This window comes from Carcharhinus amblyrhynchos, chromosome 18, assembly GCF_965287045.1.
Source record: "Carcharhinus amblyrhynchos chromosome 18, sCarAmb.v2.hapA, whole genome shotgun sequence".
Taxonomy (NCBI): Eukaryota; Metazoa; Chordata; class Chondrichthyes; order Carcharhiniformes; family Carcharhinidae; genus Carcharhinus; species Carcharhinus amblyrhynchos.
Window position 1 is genome coordinate 47,013,913 of NC_137341.1, and position 23,750 is coordinate 47,037,662.

Sequence of the window (23,750 nt, forward strand, 5' to 3'; positions counted from 1 at the left end):
AGAACTACCAAGGGTTGTGGAAGTAGCCCAGTCCATCACTCAAACCAGCCCACATCCATTGACTCTGTTTACACTTCCCGCTGCCTCAGAAAAGCAGCCGGCATAATTAAAGACCCCGCACATCCCGGACATTCTCTCTTCTGTTGGGAAAAAATACAAAAGCCCGAGAAGACATACCAACCAACTTAAGGACAGCTTCTTCTCGGTTGCCATCAGACTTATGAATGGACCAATTATACATTAAGCTTTCTCCTCACTCTGTCTGTAACTACAACACTATATTCTGCACCCTCTTCTTTCCTTCTCCCCTATGTACTCTATGAACGGTATGTTTTTGTCTGTATAGCGCGCAAGAAACAATACTTTTCACTGTATCCCAATACATGTGACAATAATAAATCAAATCAAATAGAAGAGATAAGAAAAGAGTTTCCGTACAAACATCTCGTTATTTATGCTTCCACACACATTGAAATCACAGAATTAATAAAAGATATCCGACATCAAGGCAAGGTTATTCTGTCGGTGAAGACATTTAAATAACAAGGGATTAAATAATTAGATTATTCCATTAATTATTTATCATTATTTTTAAGTTTGCTGGAAAAGACGGAACGTGGTGCTGGAAATGCAAAGAATATGTACCCAGTGATCTGGTTACAATCTTTCAGCCGTATGTATGGCTTAATCTGTAGTTCTGAAAACATTTCTTACCTTCGCATCACTGATAGCATTAGTTAAAATGAAAAAAAACGTCAGGCAATGAAACGGCAACAAATTTGCATTTGACAATCTTTAGGTACGATTCTGAATAAAGGATATTCAATACAAAACTAGTTACATGTCACTGCACACTGATGGAAAATACAGTTACTTCTGAATGATAAAGAATTTACATTTCATAAGCTCTATAAAACCACGAGTCATTGAAGTTTTTGATTTTCGACTCACAATTATGAAAGTAATTTTAAAAATGCACTTTCAACCTAGCAGTGTATGCTTTCAAAGTTCAGAATTCATTTACAGATGCAACCCTGCAGTCAATACCCTCCTTTTAAACTAACTTTGACCTCTCTGACTCCTGCTCCATGTCCAACCTCCCTTTTCTCTCCAAAGTCAACAGGTGGAATTTTACAGTTTAAGGTGCGAAGGGCAAGGTTTAAAGGAGATGTACAAGGCAAGGTTTTTTTCAAACACACGGGGTGGTGGGTGCCTGGAACTCACTGCTGGGGAGGTAGCGGAAGCAGATATGATAGTGACTCTTAAGGGACGTCTTGACAAATACATGAATAGGATGGGAATAGAGGGATACGGTCTCTGGAAGGGTAGGGGGTTTTAGTTCAGACAGGCAGCATGGTCAGTGCAGGCTTGAAGGGCCGAAGGGCCCCTTCCTACGCTGTAATTTTCTTTGCTCTTTTGTTCTAGTCCTGCCAAGGTCAATGGGCTATTGGGTGACTTGCCGCATTTTGTAACCCCATCCCTGTCTCCGCTGGGAATGGTCCACAGCATGCCTCATTTTTCCCATTACTCCATGCCTGAATCTCTTCAATGAGGTTTCTATCCCGTCATAGCATTGAAGTGGCCCCAGCCAAAGTCATAAATGACATCCACCGTCACAGCGCATTATCCTCCACGTTCTCTCCACTTCATTGCAGCCTTTGCCGTGGTCACTGACACTATCATCCTCCAACACCTCTGCCATCCAACAGAATGGAACTATTTCCTGCATAGCCAGAGGCAGCTGGAGGTTCAACTTCTATTGGCTTTTCTTCCCATTCTCACATCGTTACCTCTGAACGCTCCATTCACTAAGCACCAATCGCCACCTGACCACCCACCGCCCCTCATCCTACTTCTTCTAATGCTGCCCCTCAAGAGGGAATTAGAAGGATCAGGTTCTACATGCATGCTGATCGCTTTCTGCTCTACTTTACCACTAGCCCTCTCAATCCCAACACTGTCTCCAACTTGTCTGACATATAGTCTTCCCACACAGAAAGAAATCATTTGGCTCAATTAGTCTGTGTCAATGACAGAATTACATGGTATATACACAGAAAGGGAAACAAGTTCCAATTAAACATTGGAAAGACCAAAGCCATTGCCTTCAGCCTCTAGTTCCCTTACCACAGATTCTATCCACTTCCCAGGCCACAATCTCAGACTGCAGTAGGCTGTCCACAAGCTCAGCATCATACCTGATCAAATTGAGCTTATAAGCCAACACCCTCACGACAAGATGGCCAACTTTCATTTCCCCTGCTGCTGAAAGCCTTATCCATGTCCAATTATCTCAATGCTGGTCTGACCAGCCTCACACCTTTTGTCCTTCATAATCTGGAGTTCATCCAAAACTATTCAATCAGTATCACAATTCACACCGCGGCCATGCTCACTCAGTACCCCATGATCACTAATCTACACCCATCATAGGCTATCTTCAAAATTCGCATCTTCATGTTCAAATCCCTCCCTGGCCACAAGCCCTCTGAAACCTGTATCTGCCCAAATCCTCCAGGGACTCTTCATTCTTCTGCAGTTGGTCTGTTTTGCTTCCAGCTCTTTGTCCCAGCACGGACAGCCTTGCCTTTAGCTGTGTAGGCCCAAAGCTCTGGAATTCCTTCCTCAAGCCTTGCAACCTCACTCTCCCTTTTTGAGATGTCCTTTAAAATTGTTTCCATTGTCTCCTTCTTTGGTTCTTTGTAAAATCTTGTCTGATTACATTCCAATCAAGCACCTTTCGACAAGCAACTAGTTTAAATGCAAGTTGTAGTTGTATAGTGGTTGGAAAGTTTATCTTCTAGCTGGGTATGGTTCCAGCTTTCCTGACGACTTTCTTGAGATCCATTTCCCTCTGATAAGCCTTTGAGTTATCTTAGCTTTCGAATGTTCTCTCATATGCAGTTCCTATAATACATTTAGTGATTTGTGATTTTCGTACCAGTAATAAAAGATACGAAAAATATAGCCATTTTAGCAATAGCAAGCAACCTTATTATTTTTGTTTAAAAACATCAATCTCATTTACAGTGCAACAGTTTGGAAGCAATCTCTCTTGATTATGAATAACAGTTAACAAAAATTTGCTCGCACTGAATTTTACGAGTCTAAGGAAAGCACAGATCAAACAGATCATTGAAATCACAATGAAGGGTCTTATTCAGGCAACAGTCCCTCTCTTTTCCCTATAGTTCTCTGCCCAGAAGAATGTGTAAGCAAGGATATTAAGATCAAGGATAACATGCAAGATGAAGCATCGATTAATGCAAATTTTAAAACTCATTCCTTCAACCCTTCCGGAACAGTGGAAAATAAGACTTCCTGACTTTTCTTTTGCTCAATGTAATAAATTTCACTGAAGGAAAATTGTACAAACCCCATATTTCTCCAAAAATGATCCTCAATGCTTAATATAAGATGCTTGATCTCTTGACAACCCTAATCTTCCCATTAAAAGTTAGCCAGTCACTTGAAAAAAATCATACTCGTTTAACTGGATTTATCTTACGCTGGATAACTGTTATAAAAATAGCTGCAGCTTTGGTTCACCTTATGGGAAAGTATGATGTGAACATTATTACCTGTAGTTTACAGCTCTCCAAATATGATGTCCGACTGAAAAAAAGGACCAGGAGTTAATGACACGAGCTGAACAGGTAAGAAAAGGCAAGTTCCTACTCTTCCACAAACACCCTTTGTCATAGAGTTTCATAATGAGAAGTCTCACAACGCTATGTTAAAATTCAACAGCTTTATTTGGAATCACGTGCTTTCGGAGCACTGCACCTGATGAAGGAGCAGCGCTCTGAAAACTTGTGATTCCAAATAAACCTGGACTTTAACCTGCTGTTGTGAGACTTCTTACTGTGCCCAGCCCAATCCAATGCTGGAATCTCCACAGCAAAGATTTTCATATAATGGAAGACTTTCAGAATACAATGCAAACATCAATGAGAATCAGGTGAAGATATGAGTAGCTCACTCAGGCATGTATCTTCTATAAACTTACCACTCAAGTGGCAACGTCAGCCATCCCTTTAAGGGGTGCCTGTTAGGTCACAAGTGCATTCTATGACTCTACACCTGGCCAACCAGGAGCCAATTTTGCACCTATAAACAGCCTAAAGTCTTTTTCAGGTGGGAGTCCTGGATGACCTTTCACCTGATGCCAATATGGCAGGTGGGAAAGACATCTGGCTCATAATCAGCATGCACCTCCTGCCCTTCAGACTGGAGACTTAGTGTCCAAAACACTAGTGACCATTTAGTGTCCAAAACACTAATACAGCGCTATTGAATATCAGGTCCTTTCTTGGATTGCAAGTTAACAACCTCACACTCTCTGCATAGCTCTTACCTTACTCTGCTTCAACTATTTATCCAGTTTTCCCATTAAAGAAGTGCACTGGTCCACACTGAGTAACAAATTATCCCGATTTTACAGAAAATGCTGGAAAATCTCAACAGGTCTGACAACATCTGTGGAGAGAGAATAGAGCCAATGTTTTGAATCAGGATAACCCTTCATCAAAGCTGTTCATCCAGACTCGAAATGTTGGCTCTATTCTCTCTCCACAGATGTTGTCAGGCCAGCTCAGATTTTCCAGCATTTTCTGTTTTTGTTTCAGATTCCAGCATTCGGAGTATTTTGCTTTTATCCAGATTCTATATCATATACAAGGGCCATCTACCACCGGCCATCTACTGCCTTCATATTCTGATGAAGTTAATTTAATCAATAACTGCAAGTACCCAGTAGGCAGTGAGGGCTCTGCAAAACTCCAACCTTCACCTGGCACTGTCCCTTCACTCAACCTTACAGGCATCGGTGGCACAGTGGTCAGCACTGCTGCGTCACAGTGCCAGGGACCCGAGTTTGATTCCCAACTTGGGTCACTGTTTGTACAGAATCCACACATTCTCCCCGTGTCTGCGGGAGGAAAGCAGAACAGCTGGAAGAAGCCAATGCAAACACAGGGAGAACGTGCAAACGCTACACAGTCACCTGAAGCCGGAATTGAAACCGGGTCCCCAGCGTTGTGAGCTAGCAGTGCTAAGCACTGTGCCACCATATCACCCTGGTATATGAACATTGCTGTTCAGGATATTGTCAGGAAGATGCCAGCCTTCTCAAGTAAAGTCCCGTAGTCCCAGATAACCATGAGCTGCCCCCTTGAGGGGGTAGGACTGACTGGTGGTGATTTAACCCGAGGATCACCACACCTCAGGCGAGGGGCAAAGTTAAAAAAACAAGGCCTTCATGAATATTGTGTTATTCTCAGGTGCAACCTGCCTGGCAACCTCTGGGGTCTCCAAGGAGCAGCTGAATTTTAGGAGAATTCCCATAGGAAAGTCACTGCCGCACAGAAGTATAATTAAAAAAAAAACCATAGCAAAACCCACAAGGAAACATCTCAGTGACAACTGGGGGAAGATAGCTTAGACCTGACAATGCTCAGTATTAATTTTTCAGTTGATTTCCACTCAATTTAACAGGACAATCAAGGGAAATGGTGTGAGGTGTTAAGGGAAAAGGGTACATGTGGGCCAGAATTCTCATTTACGCCTCACTGCCAGCAAGGATGGACAATCTGACGCTCAGCCAAATCTCCATTCACTGCAGCGGGACCAGGGAATCCCCCCAGTGTGAACAAGACAGAGAATCCTGCCCATGATGTTATCATACTTACACATCAGTGTACATGGATCATGAAACTTCTGTGGATGCTTAATGCTCAAATTAAACTCTGGCTGAAGAATCTAAACTAATCCCAAAATTCCACCCAATTTTTAGCACAGCAATCCTCCAACAAAAACATACAATGCAAATTGAAGAATCCAGACTGGTGTGTCCAGAGTGCAAAATTAGACTAACCAAGTATCAATACCTCTCACTTTGGAGAAAACAAAAGATCAAAAAGCAACACCTGGTTCTAATGATAAAAGAAAATTTGAGGATATGGAGCTGGATTGGAATAAAATGAGAAGAAAGGGAGAGTCCTTTTACGAGATCGCTATGTCTCTGCTACAACTTTAGTTAGATCTATTTTAACTTGCTGGTCTTTTCCATCAGAGACATTAAATTGAGAGGAGAACCAGGTGATACTTCTTTTTAATTCATTTGTGGGACATGGGCACCAATGGGTGGGTCAGCATTTATTGCCCATTCCTAGCTGCCCGAGGGCAGTTGAGAGTCAACCAAATCACTGTGGCTCTGGAGTCATATGTAGGCCAGACCGGGTAAGGACGGCAGATTTCCTTCCCTAAAGGATATTAATGAACCAGATGGGTTTTTCTGACAATTGACAATGGTTTCATGGTCATCAGTAGATTCTTCATTGAGTAGGCTGCATAGGTTTACGCAGAAACCTAAGTTCAAAGAGCGGGAGGAACATCCTTACACAAATAAATTCTAATTTTGCAAGCTCAGATTAGTTTATGTCCTTTCCTTCTTTATTGCTCATTTTCAACTCTTCCCTTCAAAATTTGTAAATGTGGAACCATCAACTCTTTCAAAGTTCCTGGGTCTGAGGAACTGGAAAATGTTCATTCCTGATTGGTGAATTTGGACCAAACCGGGTGAAACATTTGTCATCTTCCAAGTCTAAGAGATCAATGGAGTTGAAGTTGAAAGTAACTTTGTCTAAAAGTGAAAAGAAGGAATCAGCAGGATCCAAAAGGAGGTCAGCTCAAGGGATCATTTGGCCCACGGGCTACTTCTTTAACATCTCCACTAGCAGCTTACAAACGAGTGATACCTCTACAAGCAAAGAACCTCAACTAGTTACGTATCCACAATCAAGATGTGGTTTCCAATGAGTTGCAGGTAATCAGAAACTCACTATAGCTTTGTACAGTTAAGTATATGGTACATTGGTAGAGAATCCCAAGTACAAAGTCTTTGTGCAAATGGTCCCTGGATCATTTGACATTCACACTAACAAATATATTTATAATTCTCGTCAGATTTTACTCTATATATGAAAGGGCATTGTGATGATAGTGTGCTATTGATATATTTTATGTTTAAGGGGAATATTTTAAAGTTCAGTTTTTTTTCCGTCGGCAGTCAGTGTGTCTTTACTGAATGCAGGTCAGATGCTGGGACAGCAGGATTATTACTCATTTGAGCCAAACAGTAATTTACTTAGGAGAGAGCTAATTGAATTTTTGTTTACAGAGGAAGATTTCCTCTGGGGTTTTTGATTAGGTTGATTGACAGGGTCGTGTGATAACATGGTTATTGGGAGAAGCTAGGCATGTAGCAGAGAAAAATAGCTTTCATTTCTGGCTGGGGTTTATTTAAAGACAAGAGGCCTGCGAGCTGCTCTGGGACTAAAATATCCGATGGTTTCAAGGCTGTCTACGCTCCTTATAGCAAGTGTATTTATTGCTAACTGTATTTAAAGTGGAATTTTTAAGTCTGTAAGAGAATGTTGCTTATTTGGAACTGAAACAGTGATAAGTTAGAAATAAAAGTTGTTTCCTTTCATTTTTTAACTATTGTTCAACTGTTAATAGTTAAGTTGCTTCATTTTGTTACAGTTATACTTAAACGGTTATTAAATAAAGTTTGTTTTTACCTATAAAAAATCTCTAATTTGTTAGCGGAATTAATCCTGGAGTAAAGCATTCTATCCTCACATACATGCCAAAATAGAAAAATTGTTGGAGTCTAGTATGGCATCTTAATGTAATTTCTGATTCTGGTCCGGGACCCTAATACATTATTATTGTCCAATCAATAACAAGCAATTGTAGAAGTAGAGTATTCCAGTTATAAATTGAGCATAACATATTCACAAGTGACACCTACTTGCCTTAAAAAATGTATATTTTTTCAAAGTCTGGAATATTGAACTTTGCATTTTAGAAGTTTATTTGGCTGGGAGGAAAGGCTGGACCGATCCTTGCACGTGGCAATGTCCACTGTCAACATACCCAACAATAACACCCTGGACATTCTCTCTTCCACCTTCTTCCATCGGGAAGAAGATACAAAACTCTGAGGACTCATACCAACCGACTCAAGAACAGCTTCTTCCCTTCTGCCATCAGACTTTTGAATGGACTCACCTTGCATTAATTTGATCTTTCTCTACACCCTAGCTATGACTGTAACAGTACATTCTGCACTCTCTACTTTCATTGTATGCTTTGTCTGTATAGTGCGCAAGAAACAATACTTTTCACCGTAGACCAATGCATGTGACAACAATGAATCAAATCAAAACCTCTTGAGCATAGAAACAGACCTAAAATTTTATTCGCTAATAAATCACTTTACCTTAAAGAAAAGAATGCACTGTCTGAAAATAGAGCTTATGCAGCATAGGCTCGCCAACTTTAAGGGCATTCAAATGGTCATTGGATAGGCATATGGATAATATTGGAATAGTTTAGGTTAGAGGGTCATTAGATTGGTTCCACTGGTCGGCGCAACATCGAGGGCCGAAGGGCCTGTACTGCGTTGTAATGTTCTATGTTCTATATGTTCCTTAACAAGGTAAAACATTAAAGACATTAAAAAGTCACTTGAAACAGAAGTGTAAGCTCGAGTCCAGCAGGTGGAGTATAATTCTAACGCTCCACATATTTGCTTCAAAGCTGACTTTTCTCTAATATGAAATGCTTTACAAGTAGGATCTAAAATATTTTTCTTGAGATCTTCATTTCGCTTTTGCCATGAATGTAAAACACTTTCAAAAAATGTTCACTGATGGTAACAAAAGTTAGCTGTTTGTAGAATCTTTTAACCTTACCCTTTGAAAAAGCTGTTGGCCTAGGTATGTTGAAGCTGCTTTAGTGACGTTCTTGTTGCCTCCAAGTTTACAGCGGATATATCCGTAAAGATTAGCTGCTTGTAAAGAAAGTCCTGCTATTACCAAGGCCTGCAAAGCACATTAATTAATGAGTTAAAGATGCACAAGTCTTAAAGAGACAGGGCAATTATCACATCAGTAACCACTTCACATCTGTTAAACTTCTCCAAATAACGTTCAAACACTGACAAAGAGATCACAGAAAAACAACTTATTACAACCACATAAAGATGTCAATCAAGTCAGGTAGATGTTAAATCAGATTAAATGGACATATTAATTAATAGAAAGGAGTTGAAGACAGAAATGAACAATTTCTTTTTGCTTTTGTAATGATTTAATTTTAAGTTCTGTTTAAGAAAATAAATTAATTTAAACTCTGTACCAGTGCCGTCTTCGTCTATTCAAAGGAATGAATGGACCCTACAATTAGAATGTTGAATATTGAGTGATTAAATACCGCTCAAAATCCAAGTGCATCAAATTCACAATATTAGTCCATTTGTGGCCAAGAACTAACTGAAGGTTGGGAGGTATGAGGACAAACAAAGAGAAGCAACCAGCTATTGCACAATTTTTATTTTCGTTCATGGAATGTGAACATTGCTTACAAGGACAGCATTTATTGTCTATCCTTATTTGCCCAAGGGGCTTGCTAGACTATTTCAAGGGCAGTTAAGAGTCATCTAAATTGCTGGGATCCCAGAATCAAATGTAGGCCAGACTGAATAAGGATTTCCTTCTCTAAAGAATATCAATGAACTTGACTGTTTGTTATGACAATCTGATAGCATTAATGGTACCAATGAAACTACTAGCTTTTTAGTCCAGATTTTACTGAATTAAATTAAAATTTGATAAGGTGCTACATAAAAGATACAAGCTCATGGTGTTGGAGTGACATATTAACATGGTTAGAGAATAGGCTAACTAACAGGAAACAAAGTCTGCTGGATGGGACATTTCCAAGTTGGTAAAGTACTGGAGTGCCACAGAGATCTGCGGGGGTGGGGGAAGTGGTAGATTAATGGACTGACTGCATTGTAACCAAATTTGTTGAGGATACAAATATAGATAGGAGAGCAAGTTGTGAGGAGAATAGGAAGAGTCTGCAAAGGGATGTAGATAGGTTAAGTGAGTGGGCAAACATTTTACAGATGGAGCAAACATAGGAAAATGCAACATTGCCCACTTTGGCAGGAAGAACAGAAAAGAAGATTATTATTTAAGTGGAGAGACAGCAGAATGCCATGGTACAAATGGGTCTTTGCTTCCTTCTACATGAATCATAAAAAGTCAGTATAATCGGCAGTGCAAGTAATTAGGAGGCAAATGGAATGTTGTCCTTTATTACAAGAGGGATGGAGTAAAAACTTAAAATGGCCAAGCTTGGCTATGGCTGCCACATCACATTGTTGGGTAGGTCTGTCCAGCAGAGGTCAATGATAATAACTATGTTATGAAGAGAACAGAATAAAATATTGGTTCATATTCTTGCAGTAGTTCTTTACAAATATCTTACCAGCCACTTCAGCTTCAGGGAGAACAAAGTACTGAAAAGAAACACTGTCCATATTAGGGGGCAGACAATCAGTCCAAGCCAGAAGATCTGGGCTTCTGCTTCAGTTGATGAAGCTCTATTTTTGGGACTAGTCTGTGAAGAAACAGAACAACTTTAACACACCTACCACCAAACCCGAAAACACAAAAATCAGCACACATGCTGAGGGAGCGGGGGTGTGGAGAGATGGGCAGTGGAGGGGAGGGGAGGAAGAGAGAGAGAGAGAGATGGATGGCAGGAAGGAGACAGAGCAAGATGGACAGCGGGGAGGAGAGAGACAGATGGATGGGGGAAGAGAGAGAAATGGAAGTTGAGGGGGAGGGGAGAGAGAGAGAGAGACAGAGACAAACAGCAGAGAGGAGAGAAAGAGATGGACAGCAAGGAGGAAAGAGAGAAATGGGCAGTAGCAAGAGAGAGAGAGAGAGTTGGACAGCAGGGAGGAGAGAGAGAGAGAGAGATGGACAGCAGGGAGAGGAGAGAGAGAGAGATGGGCAGCAGGGAGAAGAGAGGAGAGAGAGATTGCAGGTTTTATGGAAGAGAGACAAGGAGAGTATCATTACTCAATGGTTTTACGTTTAAGCAATTAACCTTTTTGGCTTCAAAAAGCCAATGGCTTTTTCCATCTTCATCAATCTGGTTCCACCAACGTAAACCAACCAGTAGCCTTCCTGTTACATTCTGCAGTCAACAACAAACAGAAATTCACATTACAATTCATCCATACTTTTTTTTAATCATTTCTTAATCTACTGTAGGAGGAAGCAGCCAGGAAAAGCATTCAGTGATTATCTAGCAAAGGATTTGTATCTGGGCCCAATGACATAGTATGCCCAAATCAGAAACAGCAATAACCACTGACTTTCGGCATCAAGTTTTATCATATTCAGATTGGAAATTTTTCATTTGATCCCATAAGAACATAAGAAATAGGAGCAGGAGTAGGCCATCTAGCCCTTTGAGCCTGCCCTGCCATTCAATAAGATCATGGCTAATCTGAAGTGGATCAGTTCCACTTTCCCGCTTTCTCTCCATAACCCTTAATTCCCTTGCCTACCAAAAACCTATCTACCCATGACTTAAATATATTCAGCGAGGTAGCCTCCACCACTCCAACAGGCAGCGAATTCCAGACAGTCACCACCCTTTGAGTGAAGAAGTTCCTCCTCAACTCCGATCTAAACTGCCCCCCCCCCACCTCTTATCTTGAGGCTGTGTCCTCTAGTCCTTCTATTCTTTCTAAGTGGGAAGAATCTCTCTACCTCTACCCTATCCATCCCCTTCTCGGGAAGACAGTATTTAGAAAGGACAAACAGAAAGGAGAAGGTGGTGGAGTTACATTGTCGATCAAAGATGGTATTGGTACGATATTGAGAAAAGATATTAGCATAAATGATGTGGAATCTGTTTGGGCCAAGGGGCAAAAAACATTGGTGGGGGTGGTGTATAGACCACTAAACTGTGGTGCTGATGTTGGAAAAGCATTAGACAGGAAATCAGAGATGCACATGCTAAAGGAACATCTGTGATTATGGGTGACCTTAATCTGAATATAGATTGGGAGAGTCAAATCAGTCATCATACAATAGAGGAGGAATTTCTGGAGTGCATACAGGATGGTTTTCTGGAATAATACGTTGAGGAACCATCTTGGACTGGGTGTTGTGCAATGAGAAAGGATTAGTTGGCAATCTAGTTGTGAGAGAACCCCTGGCGACGAGTGACCATAATATGGTAGAATTCTTTGTCAAGGTGGATGGTGAAGTAATTGATTCTGAGACCAGGGTCCTGAATTTCAATAAAGGCAACTATGATGGTATGAGGCATGAATTGGCCATCATAGACTGGGAAACATTACTGAAAGGAAAGACAGTGGACAGGCAATAGCAGGCATTGAAAGAAGGAATAGCTGAACTCCAGGAGCTGTTTGTTCCTGAGTGGTGCAATAGCAGTAAGGGAATTATGGCCAAGCCATGGCTTAGAAGGGAAATTAGAGATAGTATCAGATTCAAGGAAGAAGCATACATATTGGCAAGAAAATGCAATAGGCCTGAAGATCGGGAACAGTTTAAAATTCAGCAAAGGAGGACCAACGGATTGATTAAGAGGAGAAAATGCCCAAGGTAGATTCTTTACTCAGAGAGTGGTTGGGGTGTGGAATGCACTGCCTGCTGTGATAGTGGAGTCGGGACACTTTAGGAACTTTCAAGCGGTTATTGGATAGGCACGTGGAACACACCAGAATGATAGGGAGTGGGATAGCTTGATCTTGGGTTCAGACATAGCTCGGCACAACATCGAGGGCCGAACGGCATGTACTGCGCTGTACTGTTCTACGTTCTATGTTCTAAAACTAGAGTATTAAAGTACGCTAGCTGAGAACCAGCAGATGTGGTTTATTTAGACTTTCAGCAGATTTCTGACAAGGCCTCACATGACAGACTACTATGTAAAGATAAGGCACATGGGATTGCAGGTAATGTCTTGAGATGGATAAAAAGCTGGTTAGCAGATAGGAAGCAAAGAGTTGGCATAAGTCTTTTTCTGATTGGCAGTCAGTGACTAGTGAGGTTCCACAGGGATCTGTGCTAGGGCACCAACTGTTCACATTATTTATTAATGATCTGGAAGAGTGGAAGAGAGAACTGAATGTACTATCTCCAAATTTGCAGATGATACAAAGTTGGGCAGGAGGATGAGAAGGATGCAGAGTTGCTTCAGCATGATTTGGACAGGTTGAGTGTGTGGGCATCTGCATGGCAGAAGCAGTATAATGTGGATAAATGTGAGGTCATCCATTTCAGTAGCAATAATAGGAAGACAGATTATTATCTGAATAGATGTAAATTGAAAGAGGTGGATACCCAGCAAGACCTTGGTGTCCTCGTGCATCAGTTGCTGAAAGTAAACGCACAGGTACTGCAGGAAGTAAAGAAGGCAGATGCTGTGTTGGACTTCATAGCAAGAGGATTTGAGTATAGGAATGGGAATGTTTTGTTGCAACTGTATAGGCCCTCGGTGAGACCACACCTGGAGTATTGCATGCAGGTTTGGTGTCCTTATTTGAGGAGGGATGTCCTTGCTATAGAGGCAGTACAGCACAGGTTAAGCAGGCTGATTCCTGGGATGGCAGGTCTGTCATACAAGGACAGACTAAGTCGGTCAGGATTGTATTCACAAGAGTTTGAAAGAGTTAAAGGGGATTTTATAGAAACATATAATAATTTCTATAAATTGTATAGTTTTGTTTAAAACTTGGAACAATGTCCATAGTTCCTCCCAATGAATTCCTCCCAAAAATGGAATACAGTTTTGAAATGTGTGTTTTCTGCAAATATAGATTTGTTGTCAGGTTAATAAAGGAAATAAACAGCATTTATTATTAAAGGAAGAATTTTACATCTCATTTGTCTGCTTCTTCTATTCTTTAATAAGATTGTAATATTGTTCTTGGGTGCAGAGTCCAGTGTTATCACTGAGCAGTCATTTATTGCTTGACCAATAGGTGGTGAACGTGTTATAAGTTTTCAGTTTTCTGTCCCTCAAAAAATAACATCCCGATCGAGGAAGGAGCTACCATTTGGTAAATGGCCAAGTAGCAAGCAACCTTTCACCGCAGCTGAGACATGTCGAGACAAACACATTCATGTTAATAAAGCACAACAGCCAATGTATTCCTCCATATTTACGCTGTTTAGGATGTGACTACTTCCGTAGTTGGTATTAAAAAACAAAGAACAGTGCAGCATAGGAACAGGCACTTTGACCCGCCAACCTACTTCTTTCTGTTCGAAATGATCATAGAATCCTACAGTGCAGAAGGAGACCATTTGGCCCATCGAGTCTGCACCCACCCAGGCCCTATCCCCATAACCCAATATATTTACCCTAGCTCGCCTCGCCCCCACCCCCCCCGCCCGACACTGAGGGAGAATTTAACATGGCCAATCCATCTAACCTGCACGTCTTTTGGACAGTGGGAGGAAACCAGAACACCCATAGGAAACCCATGCAGACACGGGGAGAATGTGCAAATCCACACAAACAGTTCGCCAATCCAAAACTCGAACCTGAGTCCCTGGCGCTGTGAGGCAGCTGTGCTAACTACCGTGCCACCCAATGATAGCAGAATTGAATATTCTAACTCGTGCTTGTTCAGTGGAAGGCAAAGTTTGCAACAACAATGGGGGAAACACAAGTTGGGGTATTTTCAAGTAATCCATTAGTAGCCAAACTCTGGGGAAGTTACAAACTATTAGGAACACCTTGTCCAGAACATTCAATCACAAAACCATGATGGCTATATTCAAGTACAACAGGAGCCATGGTTCTTTTCCATATCCCTTTACCTTCAAGGGGTGAGCTCCCAAAAGGGAATGCCCAGAGCTGGTCATCAATACTTAAAACCAAAAACATATCTGACCGAAACGGCACAGAAAATCAAAGCAAGACATTTCACTGACTGCAATAGCGTTTCTAACTTTTCATCTCTCTTTGTGGCTAGTAATGTATTACTTTTAAAATGAAACAGTAAAAAATATTGCAATTGCAGATCACAACTGACTGAGCACGTCAACAGTGGTCTATCGTCATCAGATTCACATTTCTTACCTTTACTGACCAGAAGTCAAAGGACAAGAGGAGAAGTATTGTCACAAAACAGGCAACAAAGCTTCTGCTGAACCAGTCACATAAGAGATAAGTAATGATGGCACTTATGCGGAAAAACAGGTGGAAAAACGTAGCTAGCGGGTGCCTGAAAAATATTCAAGACATTAGGAGGTTAACAGCAGGGATCCAAGGAATAAACAAATCTATTACAAATTTACAGCAATCACTGAGCACCACAATAATTTGCCATAGCAATAAGGACTATTATTCCAAAATAGGTTTTTTATTCATTCACGAGCATCGCTGGCTGGCCACATTTATTGCCCATCCCTAGTTGCCCGAGCGAAGTTGAGAGTCTATCACATTGCTGTGGCTCTGGAGTCACATGTAGGCCAGGCCAGGTAAGGGTGGCAGATTTCCTTCCCTGAAGGACATCAGTGAACCAGATGGGTTTTTATGACAATCGACAATGGTTTCACGGTCATCAGTAGATTCTTAATTCCAGATATTTTTCTCAACTGAATTCAAATTCTGCCATCTGCCATGGCGGGATTCGAGCCCTGGTCCCCGCAACATTTGCTGAGTTTCTGGATTAATAATCTAGCAGTGATACCACTAGGCCATCACCTCCCCCCTTGAAGTTATGTTCTACCTCTGATAAATTACAGGATATCAAATTAGCAAAGAATAGCTATGATGTTATTACTGTGGATTAGGAATTTTATTATTGTAGTACTTTCCAACCTAATAATTATAAACATGATTCAGTAAAAAAACACAAAAACAATTTCTGAAACAAAACAGAAACTGCTAGTAACACACAGCAGGTCAACCAGTAGCTGTAGAAACAAAAGACGGGTTATTTACATTTTTGGTATCTAACCCATCATCAGAATGATGAAAGAATTACGCAACCAAAATTCTAATAATAATAGAAACAGAAAATACTGCGATTATTCAGCAGGCGTGGCAGTGTATGTTGAGAAAGAAACAAGAGTTAACTTTCAGGTCAATAACCTGCCACCATACTCCAAAACCTTCTCTTATTAAAATTAGTGACTAAATTAGTTCATCTTTTCAAAGTTTCTTATTTTTAATTTCAGATTTTCCTGTACTTGTACAAGGGCGGCATGGTGGCACAGAGGTCAGCGCTGCTGCCTCACAGCACCAGGGACTTGGGTTCCATCCCCGGCTCAGGTCACTGTCTGTGTGGAGTCTGCACATTCTCCCCATGTCTGCATGGGTTTCCTCCCACACTCCAGAGATGTGCTGATTAGCTGGATTGGCCATGATAAATTAACCCTTAGTGTCAGGGACATTAGCAGAGTAAATATGTGGGGTAACAGGAATAGGGCCTGAGTGAGATTGTGACTATACAGGGCCACAGCTGGAGTACTGTGTGCAGTTTTGGTCGCTGCACTTGTGCAAGGGTATATTGGCCTTGGAGGGAGTGCAGAGGAGGTTCACTAGGCTGATACCGGAGATGGGAGGGTTGGCCTATGAAGATTGACTAAATAGACCGGGTCTGTACTCGTTGGACTTTAGAAGAGTGAAGGGGGATCTTATAGAGACGTATAAGATAATGAAGGGGATGGATAGGCAGAGAGATTCTTTCCGCTTAGAAAGGACAGCAGGACTCGAGGATACAGCCTCAAGATAAGGGGGGGCCAGTTTAGATCAGAGTTGAGGAGGAACTTCTTCACTCAAAGGGTGGTGAATCTCTGGAATTCTCTGTCCGTTGAAGTGGTGGAGGCTACCTCGCTAAATATATTTAAATCACGGGTAGATAGGTTTCTGATAGACAGGGGAATTAAGGGTTATGGGGAGAAAGCGGGAAAGTGGAACTGATCCACTTCAGATCAGCCATGATCTTGCTGAATGGCGGGGCATGCTCAAAGGGTTAGATGGCCTACTCCTGCTCCTATTTCTTATGTCCTTATGTGATCGGTGCAGATCGATGGGCTGAATGGCCTCCTTCTGCACTGTGGGGATTCTATGATTCTTGTAGCTTCTTTTAAGTCTCGCTAAATGCTACATCCACAGTGCTTTGAATTATTCAGGACTATTTTTATCAAGGAAATGCAGGGGCTCTCTTTGGGAATTGAAATCTTTCATAGTGGTTATGTATTTAACATAACTGAGTTAAAAGCAACAGTGACAATCATCGATGTCTTTTGTTATTCACGTGTTGCACAATTACTATTCTTCACGCTATAGATGGAAACTGCCCAAATTACTTTGTTCACTGAATGTTTTACTCTAATAAATGCTGCTCATAAGGCAACGTTCATCAGAATGTTTATGTCAATAACTCAGTACTGCTGCCGTGCAACAGTAGATATCATACCAAATCTTGCAATGTTATACAAACAAATAAAACGATTATCACCGGTGAAAACGGAAGTAAAGTCAGCTGAAATTATTGTGAGCCAGTTAATTATTTAGAGAACAAATGCTGCGATTTGTCTGTTGAACGAGTGTTTTGTAAACACAACAGCAAGGTCATAATGAATTTTGTTGACAGGACAGTTAGGAGTTCGATAGAATAGAATCCCTACAGTGCAAAAGGAAGCCATTCACCCATCCAGTTTGCACTGATCACAATCCCACCCAGGCCCTATACCCATAACACCATACATTTACCCTAGCTAGTCCCCCAGACACTAAGGGGCAATTTAGCATTATAGATTATAGCCATCTAGGTTAGATGTGGTGCTGCAGATAACTCAGAGACCATATTGCTGTGGCAACATGCACAGCTGCAGGTTTGAAGTACTTGGTAAAAATGATATTACCAAATAGGTAGCCTAATTCTAATTGAAGAGAGGCAAAGTGTGTTACTGGCTATAAATATTCCAGTGAACACAGTTCCCTCTTACATGGGGAAGCAACTAGACGGAAGTGACTCAAATCAAGAAGTATCACAAGCTACAGTGGAGAAATTGAATCCTGATCTTAATGTGGAAAATAAAACAAGGAATGCTGGTGGCATGGACTGAACTACTACCAAACCTCAGAGTAATTAAAATGGATGAACACATTCAAGCAATTTGCTTAAGTTCCACAAAATGATTATAAAGTTTATTTATTGCTGTCACAAGTAGGCCTACATTAACACTGCAGTGAAGTTACTGAAAATCCTCTAATCACTACACCCCGGCGCCTATTCGGGTACACGGAGGGTGAATTTAGCACAGCCAATGCACATAACCAGTATGTCTTTAAAACTGTGGGAGGAAACTGGACCATCCGTAGGAAACCAACACAGACACGGGAAGAATGTGCAGTCTCCATACTGATAGCGACCCAAGCTGGGAATCGAACCTGGATCCCTGGTGCTGGGCTAACCATTGTGCTGCCGTGCCACCCCTTAGGCATTATGGATTATGGCACTCTGGGTAGGAATTCCTAGATAATGGACAGACCACTCCAAATTTGTTAAAACAAAAATTATGTAAAAGGCATACTTTCATGAATGGTTCAACTGGTTAGGTCAGTAATTACCTAATCCACACAGACCAAGATTGCATTAATTTACCTGATCTCAGTCAGAACAACAGCAGGAGAATTACCATTCTCTGGAGTACATTATTAACTGGGTTATTATTGCCGTGATGTGGAGATGCCGGCGTTGGACTGGGGTAAACACAATAAGTAGTCTCCCAACACCAGGTTAAAGTCCAACAGGTTTATTTGGTAGCAAACGCCACTAGCTTTCACAGCACTGCTCCTTCGTCAGGTGAGTTATTATTGCCAGCCAGTAACCCCTGCCAGATGGTGCAGATCAGAATCTCACTAAACCAGGCCACTCCGCATGATGGAACAGCCTACCGTTTCTGTCAATGTTGTTGTTGAACCTCGCTGTGTGTCCACTGGCTGCTGCATTTGCCACCTAAACGGGAACTACATGTTTCAAAAGTAATTCAGTAGCACTGAAGTTTTGAGATGTTGTGAGGGCCAAAAGGATGATGCGTACACATTTAATTTTGTGTGTCCTTCAGTGCTTATATCCTCGTAAGTAACAGGTCACTAAGAAGGAATACCCAGCACCAGTCAATGCTCAGGACAAGAGAGTGGAGTGAAAAATAGTCTCAAGGGGTAGTCTCTACACCCACCCTAAAAATCTAATCTCCATACTATGGGAGGGTGGCGGTGGTGGGCAGGGGGGGGCGGGGGGGGGGGGGGGGATTCGCAATCATTGAAACAATGCAACCAACAATTAAACAGTTGTACACGCATTCAACATTTACCCCTCATTTTTCTCCCCAAGAAAGGAAATGAAAATTTCGAAGCAATTCACAGTGATATTGCGACATAATGCTCTTGTAAGTTTGGCTGCAATCTCAGCAGGGGAATACCATTACGGCTCAATTATTTTTGCCTCCCCCACTTCCTTGCTAACTTAGTCTTCCCCCACCACTCCCATCTAAATTGGACTCAAGATTATTTCCATGGGGAAGTCAGGCTCCAGGCTAGTTTTCTTTTCACCTTTTCTTTCTTTCATGCTCCCACTCAATACACTTCTGTATTTGATTTCACTAAGCTATAGAAAATACCAGGAAATTCTACTGCTGCTTCTCGTATGGAGTTTGTGGTTTATGGGAATTGCAATTAACCTAGTCAAAAGAAGGGCATTGAGATGTTTGGCTACAATGCAGGACACATTACAAAATAGCACCAGGTGAGAAAAGATTAAGACATTAGCTATTGTTCGGCACTGCTCAGGAGTACGTTCTCATCGTTTCACCAGTATTCTTGCTCAGATCTTGAAATCACCCTCAAGCAATTGAAATAAATTAATGCTTATGCTGAAAACTTTATTGTAAGAGTTAGAAACATAAAAACTGCAAGCAGGAATAGGCCATTCAGCCCTTCAACCTTGCTCTGCCATTCATTATGATCATGGCTGATCATCGAATTCAATATCCTGATCATCCCCTCCCCCCCCACCCCACAAATCCCTTAATCCCTTTAGCCCCAAAAGCTATATCTAATTCATTGCTGAAATCAGACAATGTTCTGACTGTTGGGGAAGACTGGGTTAGCAAGGGAGTGGAGGGAGAGAAAAATACTTGAGACGAACTGGTATTCCTCTGGTGTGGTTGCAGCCAATCTTACAAGAGCATAAGTGGCCATTATGTCGCAATATCATCGTAAATTGTATTGAAACTTTCATCTCCTTTCTTAGGAAGAATAATAAGGAGTAAATGTTGAATGTGTATGCAACTGGTTAATTGTTGCTGGTATTGTTTCAATGGGTTCCCCTTGATGATTCAGCGAATTCTGTCAGTGGTCAAATGATTCATATAGGAAATATCCTATGCTAGTTAGTCATCTCAACAAGTTTCAATCAGCTTCAGTGCCCCTGGACTAGGGAGGGGAATACTGGGAGGCTCCTGATATTATTTGTATTTGCCTATATAATTGCCTGAGTGAAGGAGGAAATTGGATTTCAAAAACAGACTGCAGCATTTTGATTCAATGGATACAGATTCTAATTTGTTTTAGCGTCAGTCATTCGACCTCAAGCACGTTTATAACAAGTCTCTTAGATTGGTCATAGTGAGGTATGTATGGAAGGTTAAACGGGGATAAATAACTTCCTAATCGTCTATTAAAAATTATGTAGCAGATAAACATGGATAATAATCAGTTTCCTTCTATATCCATTTTCCATGGAGAAATGACTGGTCTCTAACCACTCAGCCCACACACACAACTTGTCCAAATCACTCTGAAGCATCCCTGCATCCTCCTCACATCTCACCCTCCCACCCAACTTTATATCATCTGCAAATTTGGAGATAATACATTCAATTCACTCTTCCAGATCATCAATATATAATGTGAACAGTTGGGGTCTTAGCACAGATCTCTGTGGAAACCCACCAGTCACTAATTACCAATCAGAAAAAGGCCCATTTATGCCAACTCCTTGCTTCCTATCTGCTAACCAGCTTTCTATCCATCTCAAGACATTACCTGCAATCCCATGTGCTTTATCTTTACATAGCAGTCTGTTATGTGAATCCTTGTCAAAAGCCTTCTGAAAGTCTAAATAAACCACTTCTACCGGTTCTCCTTGGTCAACTCTACTAGTTACATTCTCAAAGAATTTTAATAGATTTGTCAACCATGATTTCCCTTTTGTAAATCCATGCTAACTTTGTCTGATTATACCACTGCCTTCCAAACGCCAAGTTATTAAATTCTTGATAATGGACTCTAGCAACTTCCCTGGTACCTGACATTAGGCTCACTGGTCTATAGCTCCATTTTCTCTCTACCTTCCTTTTTCTGTAATGGGCTTACATCAGCTACCCTCCAATCTGTAGAAATTATCCCAGGGTCCAAAGAATTTTGGAAAATAACCACCGATTGATCTAATATTTCCAGGGCCACTTCCTTAAGTACTCAGGGATGAAGATTATCAGGAGCTGGAGATTTATCCACCTTCAATCCCATCAATTTCCCCAAAACCATTTCTCTACTAATGCTGATCTCCTTCAGCTCCTCACTAAAACATGTTTCTTTCTGGTACATTATTCATGTCTTCCTTTGTGAAGAGTGAAGCAAAGTACAAATCTAATCCCTCAGACATTTCTTTATTCCCTGTTATGAATTTCCCCATTTTTGACTCAGTAAGAAGTCTCACAACATCAGGTTAACGTCCAACAGGTTTATTTGGCAGCATTAACTTTTGGAGCGCTACCCCTTCATCAAGTGAGTGGCAGCACTCCGAAAGTTCGTGCTGCCAAATAAATATGTTGGACTTTAACCCGGCGTTGAGAGACTTCTCACTGTGCCTACCCCAGTCCAACGCCGATATCTCCACATCATTTCTGACAGTGAGAGGCCTATGTTTGCTTTCGTCAATTTTTTTTCTTCACATATCTATAGAATATATTACAGAATGATTTAATCTATGTTAAGCCATAGTAAGTAAATAAAGTTGGCATGGTCCCAGGCGACCATTAGCTGATTTAACCTGAGGATCACCATACCTCAGGCGAGGGGCAAAGTTGAGAAGTTGGGACCTTGATGAATAACCCCAGCTGGTGCAGAAACTGACCCGCATTGTTGGTGTTTCTCCACATTACAAACCAGCTGTCCAGCCAACTGAGCTAACCCAACCCCTGTGGGGGCAGTGATTAGAGACCATTCATTTCCCCATGGAGAATGGAGATAGAAGGAAATCGTGAGAATTATCCATGTTTACCTTCAACTTTTTTTTATTAATTTGTGGGACATGGGCTTCGCTGGCTGGCCAGCATTTATTGCCCATCCCTAGTTGCCTGAGGGCAGTTGAGCATCAACCACATTGCGGTGGCCCTGTTGTCACATGTAGGCCAGACCGGATAAGGATGGCAGATTTCCTTCCCTAAAGGATACTGGTGAACCAGGTGAGTTTTTCCGACAATCGACAATAGTTTCATGGTCATCAGTAGGTTCTTAATTCCAGATATTGTTTATTGAATTCAAATTGAACCAACTGCCAAAGCAGGATTCGAATTCAAGTCCCCAGAAAATAAAATGGATTAATAGTCTAGGGATAATACCACTCAGCCATCGCCTCCCTTTGCATAATTTCTAACAGATGATTATAGACAGCATTGGTAGAGTAGTCACTTGTAAATTACTGAGTCAAGAATATATTGTATTGTCGGGACAAGTGTGCTACCAATAGCAGCAGGGAGAAATGTTACAAGGAGGTGAATAAAAAGGAGGTAGGTTGAAGATGATTTGAAAATACAATAATTTTCAAGATCTCTGGACATTTCACACACAAATTTAGTGCTTTTAAGGTGCAGTCATTTTTGTGGTAGGAATCAGACTAGTCCCTGAAGCTTGTTCTGCCATTCAATTGTATCATGGCTAATTTGTATCTCAACTCTGCCTTAACTTACCTAACAAAAGTCAATCAATTTCAGGTTTAAAATTTTCATTTGACTTGGCCGTGACAGTCTTTGAAAGGACAGTATTCCAGAATTCCCACTCCCTCCTGCATGAAGTGGTAATGAAGGGAACACAGGAGTGAATTTTCACAAAACAAAGTCCCACAAATGGCAATGCGAAAGAGGACTAGATCATCTGTTTCTTCTGATGTTAGTCAAGGGATAACTAGCAATTCAGCAGGAGAACTCCATTCTTAAGCACTCAGATCTCTGGAATGGAGCTGAACTCATGACTTTCTGACTGAGTGCTATCACTGAGCTACATCTGACATCTAAAAAGGATAGAAACGTTAGTCTCTACAGTCAAAGTATCTGGAAAATAATTAATCCAACCTAAATCCAACAGTTGCTTATAGAAACTTATTCTACCTCTGGGGTCAGTCCAAATTTTACCTCTGAATTGAAACATCTGGACAGGGTAGTAATTAGCTCAATATAACTTCTGAGTTTCATTAATTACTTTAAAACGTAGATGATGTCTTCTACATTTTAAAGTGGAAGACATCAAAATTATAACAAAATAAGCTTAAAAGAATGAATGGTAATAAAATTTACTCAGACTGTCAGAAGGTGGGATGTGGTGTTCCATAAGGATTGGTGCTGGGATCACTATTGTTTTCCATTTACATAAATAATTGGACTCAGGAATTGGAAGTACAAGATCAAAATTTCAGCTGATGTTAAACTGAGGTTTGAGAGGAAAACTGCGGAAAAAATATAACCAGTATTAACAAACTTGCAGAATGTATGTGTAGATGGCAAATTAATTTCAATACAGTTAATTATGAAGTGGCAATCTTTGAA

General features: G+C 41.1%; 1 protein-coding gene across 2 annotated transcripts in view; it reads right to left on the reverse strand.

Annotated features, from left to right (window-relative positions):
- Positions 1-23,750, reverse strand: part of LOC145355092 (Golgi apparatus membrane protein TVP23 homolog A-like) — a 51,344-nt gene that overhangs the window by 10,011 nt on the left and 17,583 nt on the right. Inside the window, exons 3-7 of one of the 2 annotated variants that reach the window (XM_080206952.1) lie at positions 14,992-15,136; positions 10,972-11,061; positions 10,345-10,476; positions 8,763-8,891; positions 3,582-3,615 (exon numbers count right to left, since the gene is read on the reverse strand). In XM_080206952.1, coding sequence (XP_080063078.1) covers positions 3,589-3,615; positions 8,763-8,891; positions 10,345-10,476; positions 10,972-11,061; positions 14,992-15,136 — 523 coding nt within the window. In that variant the 3' untranslated portion in view covers positions 3,582-3,588. Of the gene's footprint in view, positions 1-3,581; positions 3,616-8,762; positions 8,892-10,344; positions 10,477-10,971; positions 11,062-14,991; positions 15,137-23,750 lie in introns of those variants that run through there. The other variant, XM_080206950.1, reaches the window with a different exon arrangement.